The sequence below is a fragment of the Chiloscyllium plagiosum genome, chromosome 24, assembly GCF_004010195.1.
Source record: "Chiloscyllium plagiosum isolate BGI_BamShark_2017 chromosome 24, ASM401019v2, whole genome shotgun sequence".
Taxonomy (NCBI): Eukaryota; Metazoa; Chordata; class Chondrichthyes; order Orectolobiformes; family Hemiscylliidae; genus Chiloscyllium; species Chiloscyllium plagiosum.
The window spans coordinates 1,601,650-1,612,121 of NC_057733.1; the positions used below are offsets into that span (position 1 = coordinate 1,601,650).

At 41.9% G+C, this 10,472-nt stretch overlaps 1 protein-coding gene across 1 annotated transcript in view; it reads left to right on the forward strand.

Annotated features, from left to right (window-relative positions):
* The first annotated feature begins 5,875 nt into the window (after nucleotides 1–5,875).
* Nucleotides 5,876–10,472, forward strand: part of LOC122562332 (unconventional myosin-XV-like) — a 447,653-nt gene continuing 443,056 nt past the window's right edge. The window contains exons 1-2 of the mRNA XM_043715207.1: nucleotides 5,876–5,998; nucleotides 6,726–9,835. Of these exons, the coding sequence (XP_043571142.1) occupies nucleotides 6,752–9,835 (3,084 nt within the window). The 5' untranslated portion in view covers nucleotides 5,876–5,998; nucleotides 6,726–6,751. The remainder of the gene's footprint in view (nucleotides 5,999–6,725; nucleotides 9,836–10,472) is intronic.

The following is a 10,472-nucleotide window of genomic DNA, read 5'->3' on the forward strand; positions in this document are numbered from 1 at the left end:
CCTTTTCTCAGTCTCAACCCTCAGACTCAGCACCGCCTTCTTGACCTGCAGTCTTCTTCCCGACCTCTCCGCCCCCACCCCGTCTCCGGCCTATCACCTTCACCTTAACCTCCTTCCACCTATCGAATTCCCAACGCCCTTCCCCCAAGTCCCTCCTCCCTACCTTTTATCTTAGCCTGCTTGGCACACCCTCCTCATTCCTGAAGAAGGGCTTATGCCCGAAACATCGATCCCCCTGCTCCTTGGATGCTGCCTGACCTGCTGCGCTTTTCCAGCAACACATTTTTCAGTGCTGCTCCTTTGTCAGGTAGCTATCTAACAAAGGAGCAGTGGTCCTAAAAGCTTGTCCTTTCAAATAAATCTGTTGGACTAATCTGGTGTTGTGTGATTTTTAACTTTGTCCACCCTCGTCCAATACTGGCACCTCCATATCATATCCTTCCAATCGCATTTGTCTCCTGGAACATTAAGCTGCCAGTTCTGTGCATTTCTGAGCCACGTTTCTGTACTTGCTATGATATCCCAGTCCCATGCACCTAACCATGCCCTAAGTTCATCCACCTTCCCTATTAGGCCTCTTGCATTGAAATAAATGTAGCTTAATTGATCAGTCCTAACTCATTTTCTGCTTTGTTCCTGACTGCTTGACTTGCTCCTTTTCCCAACTGTACCAGTCTCTTTCCTCACTGTTTCTCTGGGTCCCCCCGCCCCCACATCACCATCATCACCAACTTACTAATTTACATTTTCCAGAGCAGCTCTAGCAAATCTCCCTGTCAGTATATTAGTCCCCATCCAATTCAAGTGCAATCCATCGTTCTTATACACATCACGTCCACCCCAGAAGAGATTCCAATGATCCAAAAATGTGAACCCTTCTCCCCTGCACCAGCTTCTCAGCCATGCATTCACCTGCTCTATCCTACCATTCCTATCCTCAGTAGCTCTTGGCACCAGAATTAATCCAGATACTACAACCCTCAAGGACATCCTGTTTAAATTCCTGCCTAACTTCCTATGTTTTCCCGTCAGAATCTCATCCCTTTTCCTTCCTGGGTTTTAATATCAATGTGTACAATGAACTCCTGCTGATCCCTCTCCCCTTTCAGAATATTCTGCACTCTCTGCGAGATATCCTTCATCCTGGCACCAGGGAGACAACACACCATTCTGATTTCTCATTGTTGGCCGCAGAAATGTGTTTGTGCCTCTGACTACAGAGTCCCCTAACACAATTGATTGCTTTGAATCTGATGTACCCCTTGTCACATGTGAGTCAGTCTCAGTCACAGAAACTGTTAGTGCTACATTTCCCTGAGAGTCCATCACCCCTACATTTTCCAAAAAAGCATACTTGTTTGAAAAAGGGGTAACCACAGGAGACTCCTGCATTACCTGCCTTGCTCTGCTACCTTTCCTGGAGTTAACCATCTACCTGACAATATCTGCAGTTTTCTCCATTCCTGAAACTGCCAACTATTTCACCCCATAGCTCCTGTAAATTCCTCATGTCTCCAACTGCAGCTCCAACCAATCCATGCGATCTGAAAGAATTCGCAACCAAACATAGTTACTGCAGACATAATTATCCGTAACATGGAAACTCTCCCTAATCTCCCACATCCAACAGAAAGAGCACATCACTCTACTAAAGGCCATCTTTGCACCGTAACAATCTACAGGCTCAGAAAATAGCACAGTCTTATTGCTCTAAAAAAACCACTACTTCAGGCCAACTTAGTATTTATGCTTTATATTTTTAAATTTTAATCAAGAGACTGATTTCAATAAAACATGTAATCAAAAAGAACCCACTCTACTTACTATTGTAGATTTACAAAATAAATCAATAGCAATCTTATACTTAAAAGCCATGGACTTATCTACTCCTGTGCTATGAGCTCTCCCACACAGGTTCCTCCAAGGTCAGTTGTGAGTTTCGCTGTTTGTTAATTTTTCTCAAATGCACTCTGATGTCCATAGATACTCTAACTCAAACAGCAAATGCAGTTGCTGTGCAGATTCGCAGCTATGTCAGACAGCAGTGTAGGTTTCTTTCTCTGTCTCTCTCTCTCTCTCTCTCACACTGACCATGTGGTCACTGTTTTTGTCTCTCTTCCTCCTTTTTAAATTGTTTTGATCTTTTTTCCCCTAAGTTCCAAAACAATTCAACAGCTTATCAAACAGTAATTACTGCTTGTAGAATTTGAGGAAATCAGCTCCAACACCTAAAATGCCTCAAAAATGAAGCAACTCTTGGAGCCACAATTTTTCCCAACCTCCGTCTTGGATTACCCTGTTAAGGGAAAGTATACAATTAATGGCAGGACCCTGAACAGCACTGATGTACAGGAGGATCTTGGGGTTCAAGTCCATAGCGCCGTGAAAGTGACTACACAAGAGATACAATAGTAAAGAGGGAAAACAATATGCTTGCCTTTATTGGTTGGGCAAATGAGTACAAGTGTCCGGATGTTGTATTGCAACTTTATAAGACTTTGGTTAGGCCACACTTAAGAGTATTGTGTTCAATTCTCGTTATCACAGTACACAGCAATAAGGAAGCTTCAGAGAACGTGCAGAGGATGTTTACCAGGATGTTGCCTGAATTAAAGAGTATGAGCCATAAGGAGAGGCTAGAAAAATTCGGGTTGTTTTCTTTGGAGCAGCAGAGGCTGAGGGGAGACTTGATAGAAGTCTACAAAATTGTGAGATACATAGATAGGGTTGACGGTGTTACGATACAGGTTATACCACCCTCCCCCAGCCCCCCCCCCCCCCCACTGCTAATTTAAACCAGCGATGCAGAAATTATTTACCCCTGCAGTAATCTGTGAAAATTCGAGACAGCAAGAACTATCCTATAAGTCACTCTTTAAAGTAAAAATTAACAACTTTAGTTCTTAAAGAATAACAGAGAAAAACTAATTAACAACTATTTAAACTCCTTCCTCTAACCTTTTTTTTACTTTCTCTTCCATAATGCTTGTCCGATAAAACCCTGATTAAGATTTGCCAAAATTCAAATTTCAAAACCAGCCAGCTGTCAAATTTTCTCTTTATGTCTTCCTCTGTCTTTTTTTTTCTTCTTAGGGATTACTGTTTGACAGGTCATTGATCGATAAAGGTACTTTTAAAGAGCTATTCTCCAGGCAGTCTGCATGTGTTGGTGGTTTGGCAGTTCTCCCTCAACTGTCCAATTTTTCCCGGTCTTGCACCCCCAAAAGCATCGAATTGTGTCATTGGCTTTTAATATTGTCAATATACTAAATTCAAACTTGATTGATGGTTGGTATTTTGGGGTATAATTTAAACTGATTGGCCAAATTCGAATTTGTTTTGTTGTGTCTCAGCAACCAGCTATACTCGCTGCTGGACCAAAAGGTTACATTGTATCTTATTCAGAACACTTGGTGCTGTCAGATAGTTCTGCGAGCTTTTAACTCTCTTAAAGGTACAGTACCCCTCACACCTTCATAACAACGGTGGGAATCTTTGCCAGAATTTAAATGTCGAATACTAGGAGGTATGCATTTATGGTTAGAGGGGGAACGTTCATAGGAGATGCGAGGGTCAAGTTTTATAAGCAGAGAGTGGTAGGAGTCTGGAACACGCAGTGGAGGCAAATATGACAGAAGTGTTTAAGGGAGATCTAGATAAGCACATGAAAATGCAAGGAATGGAGGGATATGAACCAAGGGCAGGCAAAAGGGATTATTTAAATTTGGCATCATTTTCAGCACAATATTGTGGACCAAAGGGCCTTTTCCTGTGTTGTATTGTTCTATGTTCTATTTTCTAGCTCTTTTATTGAGAAAATATTAGCTCATAAATCTAATAGGAAACTCAGCAGAAACGTGTTTACCCTGAATGTGCTAAGACAGTGAATATGCTAGCACATGTTGAGGTGAATGGCATAAATGCACTTAAGGAAAAGCTAAATAAGCATATGATAGAGAAAGGAACTAAAAGAAACATAGATAGGTCTAGAAAGCTAGGAGGAGATTTGTGTGCTGCATAAGTATTGACATGAACCTGGTTTACTCTCAATACTTATCTCGATACTTATAAACTAGCTAACTAGTCAGTTAAGTGCATGTTTTTCCCTTTCCTTCAAGCATCTCCACCTTCTGCCAACAGATACCTGTAATTTTAGACTGTTCTGAGTCAGAAAGGATTATCATTTGTTTGTCATCACTAGATCAGTGATGGAGATGAAAAACAATGAGATCAGGTATACTTCCCTGAAGAGCTATTCCATTGGTATTGTGAAAGTAAGAATGAATGAGTGAGTGAGTGATCCAATGACTGAGTGAATGAATGAGCTAATAGGCGAATGAATGAATGAGTACCAGTGCATGGGATTCTATTTAACATTCAACATTAGCTATTGTTTCTAAATTATGAGGAAGTCCCATAGCATCACTGTTTAGTAATAATGAGCAGTTCAGGTTAGAATTCTGGATGTTAGTGCCTAAGCAGCTGAAGACAGTGTTCAATAGAAATCTGGGGGCACATGAGGCCAGAACTGGAGCAATACTGAATGGTTAGTCAAACAAAAGTAGGGTATAGAGTTAGGAAGAGCTTACACTCAATCCTTGATGTACCTGACAAGACAGAAATAAAAAGCATTTCTGATTATTTGAGGTCGTTGAGGGTGAGGTCATCATTCCCCCAAATGAGATCAGGAAAAGCTCTGGTAAGATTTCTTCTGAACCACTTTTACAATCTTCATGTTATTGATGAAATGGGCAAAATTGTAATCGTGCTTCACAGACCTGACAGGACACAGGGCTCTGATTGTGCTGCAAAGCTGAACAAGTGCAAACTGCAGAGATGAAAGCTGCTGGGATTTGGAGTTAAATGTTTCATAGTTAATGAATTTATGGTTAATGGAAAACAATTTGAATAGAATGTTAACAGTATCCTTACCATGAGTTTTCTTTGTTTGCTTCATCAGTCTGTCTTTGTCCTCCTGAATCTGTTATCATCTCCTCATGATTTACTATAGCTAAAAACTTTGGAATAATCTCCCTAATTCCAACTTCAAGTGAATAATTTCTGTTGAAAAGCAGTGAACCTATACTAACCCTGGTCCACACCTCTGTAAACATCCCTGCAGTGTGAAAACAGTTGAGATAGAATTAGCCCAGAGTGACCTTGGGGATTGAGATGATTTTTTTGGAAAAATGCTGTTTTATTGGATAAAGTTAGTTGAGGTTGACCCTGGCAAATTGATGTGTTGGAATATGTAATGTGAAACTCCCTTCTTGACTCAGAGTTTGACTCTACAAGCTCCCTCTTAAACCTGACCAAAGCTCACATTACCCATAAGCTAAAGGCAGCCCAACCTCATGAACAAGAGTCGGTTACTGAACAAAGGGGCCGATGCAATATTAATAACTAAACCTTGCCATGTGTTTCATAGACTTTTTCACTCAATAATGAAATTTGAACTCACTGCTCTTATATCAGTAATGTGGTGAGCTATGAATGAACTCAAGCATCATATCCTTCAAGGTGGAAACACAACCCTTCCAAATTTATTATATTGGAACACTAACAGCAACAACTGTCTAAACTTCTTTACTTCTAAACATGCACAATGCAGCAAAACCTATATATGTGACTCAAAGGAACACCAACCCCACCAAGGTGCCACCCCCCGGTGCTTCCATATTTTTGATTGAGCACAAAAGTTTTGTGTATCTTGCTATAGGGTAATGCGTGCTGTGAATAAATCTGAATTATTCAGCTTTCTCATTGTCACACTATCACTTACCTCTAGCAGCCTCCCATCAAGTAGGCTCACACAGACCTGTTGGATAAATCATTTGGATGATAGATGCAGGTTTACACCATCCCTCACATTGGAACAGCAGAGAAACCCTGTGGGAAGAGTTGCAAACTAAAGTGGGAGTGAGATCGATACTTCATCAAGTTCCAAATGACGATTCGTTGCTCATTTATTGGAATCATCTGAGGATACAATTCAGAGGTAAAGACTACCAAGAAAAATCCAATGGGCATAACAAGGGAGTGACATCCCATTTTTCAGGGTGTGTTTTATGTAATCAAAGTCAAGGAACATGTATGTTCCACTATCCAGGAGTATATACTCTCTTTATCAGAAAAAATGTTCCCTTCAAGGGTGTCTCCTTTTCAATAGATTTTGTCTCTATTATGATGATGTGTTTTTTAATTAGAAATTGAATATCCTTTTATTCAGGGAATGCAATTAGCTTCTTAATCTGAGAAGGTATTTAACTGAGACACAGATATAGTCCAGCTACCTTTTGATCAGTTTCAATATTAGAAAAGATGGAGGGAATCCATTCCACCCTGACATTAAGAGCCTGGTGCTTCCCTTTATTAGGAAGCATTGGAGCTCTGTAATTAGAAATTGAGAAAAAGGCCCAGTACTCCTCAGTATTAGGAGATGGCTAAGGAGAGTTCCTAGTGCTCCTCTGTCTGATAGGAATTACAGACACTGTCCACCCAGCCATCTGGGTACTGTTTAAATGGTTTTCCCCTCATAGAGAGTTGCACAGAACCTGGCTGCCTTTGCTCTGGTATCAGAACAAGAAATGATTCCAGGACTGGAGTCTTTGCCTCAAAAAGAACCTGAAAAGGGGAAGTACAGTATACATAATCCAGGGTGAGATTTTTGGCTGTGAGAACCACAAGTTCCCATTTCTCTTGATTATTGGTTTTTCCTTCTCCAGGTGCAATTAAGACTGAAAGCAGCAATATGCCAAAATCTCCGAGGAAAACAACTGGAGAAGTCCAGGATATAGAGTTGGGTCAGACAAGGAAAACCACAAACTCAGAGAGGACTCCCCAAGACAGTGATCCCAGCCCCAGAGATAAAATCTTTCCCCACACTGGCCATGGAAAACAGAGGACAGGGGTCAAACACTCACGGCAGCTTAAGCAAGGTCGAGAGCACCAAAAGAGTGAAGTATGCAAGCTGGAGATTGGGAGGAAAAGCAAGCTGAGCTTTACTGACAAGCAGAGCAGAAAGAATGAGCAGACATTAGAGGAAAGAGGAAGGGAAAAGACAAAAGGGAGAGGGGAGAATGAGAAAACAAAGGAAAGGAAAGGAAAGAGGAAACCACAGCCAGAGAAAACAGGGGAGACTCAAAGATTAAACCTCAGGGAACTTAAAACCAGTGAGAAAGAATGTGATGAAAAGAGAAAGGAAAAAGATTGGCTCAAAACTGGAATTAAAAAGACCAGTGGAGAAGACTTGGAGAAGCATGAGGGAACGAAGGTCAGCAAGACAAAGCGAGACAAAGTCAACCTATCAACAGGAAAGGATAAGGGTAAAAAAAATAAAGTTAGGAGATGCAGAGATAAGAGGAGGAAAGAGACATTTAGTGAAGTAAATGATTCCAGCAAGTCTGGTGTGGAGGAGGAAGGAAGGGGAAGAACAAAGAGCAGAGGAATCTCCAAAACAAGGCCAGCAAGAATTGGAAAAAGCAGGACGGGGATCAGCAAAGATCCCAGTGAAAGTTCGGTGGAATCCAACAAGGAACCAAACAGCAAAGAAGAAAGTAGTGACAGCAAGGAGTCAATAACTGAAGTGGAGGATGACCAGTCCAGCTCCGGGAGAGGTGGACATCAGAGGAAAATGAATGACCATAGTACTGAGAGTGAAAGTACAGAGGAGGAAAGAGACAAGAGGGAGACTGGAAATGAAGAGATGGGAAAAGAGGAAGTAACTGCACAAAAGGATGAAAGCAGTTCTGGGGAGGACAGTGAAGAAGATAATTCAGTGAGTCATGAAAGAGGAAGCCAAAGCAAATTGCACAGCAGTAATACTGATCAGAATCAAAACAGTAGTGTAAGAAGCAATGGTGAAGGACAAGAGAATAAACAGGGAGACAGTGGTGAAGAAACTGATAATGAAAAGGGAATACCAAAAATACAGGTGCGATCACTAGAGGCATCTGTGAATATGATAGACCAGACAGAGGAAACTGTCAAGAGAAGAACATTACAGATGAATGTGAAAAAGAAGCTTTTAGTGGGCCTAAAGGTCACAACTACAGATGAAAGTAAGGGAGCAGATACAACAAAGACTAAGCAGCAGTGTAGATCTAGACAGCAGTTTTCACAAGTACAGTTTCAGCACAAGTATCAATCTCGACTGTGTGAGGCAATGAAGAAGAAAGCGGCAGCAAAACAGGATAAAAAGCAAGGAAATCCGTCTGGGGATGAGCTGAACTTTGAGAAGTCAACTGATGTAAAAACGATCTCTCCTTCCAACATCCTTGCACAACAGTCGCTCCTTATCCACTCTTTTAAGACCAAAAGCAGAGACATAAGCTCAAGATCGAAGCAGCGTCATACACCCGCTTTAGCAGAGAGTAGCTTGTCCCAACTGATGAAGGTAGCTGCCCAGACTGGTAAACCGTATCAAGGTGCACCAGCCCAGGAGAAGCTGACAGATGAAACCTCAAAGATGCAGAGGAGTACAGATGATAATTCTGACATAGAATGCCACCCTGATGAAGACGAGACATCATCTTCCCAGCACCTGGGGGCTTTGGTTCATCAGAAAAAGATTGCAAAGGTTGTTGGGAAAATGAAACTAGCATCAATCAAGAAGTGGAAAACTGCGTCCCTGAATACAGAGGAAAATACAACTATAGCAGATGTTATTGAACCAGAATCTGAGAATTCCAAGCTGGAAGGGAATTCTTATCAGTGGTTTCCAGCTATCCGTAAGGTCACTGGGTGGATCAGTCGCCAGATCCCCAAGATTCTGAAATCCAGATCCAAGCTTGTCACCGTGACCAAAGTGATTGGAACCACAGAGTGGCTGACAAGGACATTGAGCATGAGACAAAAGAACAGAAATGGGAAGCCTGGTGGCTTCAGGAGACGCATGGCAATTAAACTTGCCAGTACAGCAGGGCGGGTCAGCCAGAAAGGTCACTCCTCTGGCATCACCAATACAGATTTGAAGGCGGTCGAAGAAGGAGCATTTCAGTCACTAGGAGTCAACAACATGACCACTAGCTCAGGGGATGCTGAAACAATGGCTCCTAATGCCATAGAGCTTGTTCCAGAAATGGAAGCCAATGGACAGAACAAGTATCATCGGAGTGAGGACCCAAGTGAAGTTGGAGAGAAGTTTATTAACAGTGATGCAAAATATGCAATTGTGCTCCCACGGGTGCACCAACTGGTGAAATCAAAAGCAGCAGTAGCAGCCAGTTATAGAAGTGAAAGGGCAAGTGGTGATGTCCCACTGTCCTACAAAGTAGCTGTGTCTTCCCAGCCAGATCACTTGTACATGGATGCTGTCAGGAAGCCACAGAGTAAATATAGAGACAAACTTCACACTTTAGCGGGCGTCATGCAGTCTAATGCAGATAGAAAAACCTCAAAACAGCAACAAAAAGATGCCAGGATATGGAGCCCCAAGAACATTCCTCGCTACGAGGATATGGTCACCAGTCCTAGGTTAGCGAATAAGCTGCTGAAAAAACAACAGGATAAAACAAAAATTGCTCTCCCAGAACGTAATTCACCTCTCCAGTCCTATGTGAATACAGATCCTCACAGACAGATCACACCCACACAAGACTCTGAGCATTTTCAGAGTATCAGGGATTTTCATTGGGCACAGAGAGGGAACTTCAAGAATGAACATATAACTTGGTTAGATTCAGAAACATTGCTTCCTCATCCAACAATTGAGAACCTGAGCAAATGGGCAATGTACAAAAAGCAGGACACCAGCAGAACATTGAGAAGGACTGGGGCTTGGGAAGCTGAGGACATTATTGAAGACACTCTTGAGAAAGACTTCAAATATAAACAGGTACAATTCAGTAAATATTCTCCCTAATCAACCTTTCTGTTGTTAGGTTGAAATCAATTATCAAATAACCAATTTATCTACTTTAAAAAATCTCAATTCACAAGCTACAAGGAACTATCACACAATGAGAGATATTTGTACATGGCAACTTCCAACAGACAGCAATATGATCGGATAATCAAGTTGGACGATGCCGATTCTAAATAACATGATAAAATGGAACTTATTCATTCAACAACCATGGAACACAAGAGCATTTACCTCTTAGCTGGAAGTTGTGGTTTCAAGTCCCATCCCAGTCTAGGGACACAAATGCAAGCTGACACTGCGCCATGGTACTGAGGCTCTAACAGGTCTCTCAGGATGAACAAAAAGGATCCAATGGCACTAATTCAAAGAGTTTCTCTCCAGTACACAGCCTATATTTGTCCCTCAGCTAACTCATCAAAATGGGTAATCTGGTCATTAGCGGACAATTTATGCAAATTTCCTGCATGTAACTTGGCTCCTATCAGCGTTCCGAAAAGACCACTCCCTCCGTGACTCCCTCATCAGGTCCACACCCCCCACCAACCCAACCTCCACTCCCGGCACCTTCCCCTGCAACCGCAAGAAATGCAAAACTTGCGCCCACACC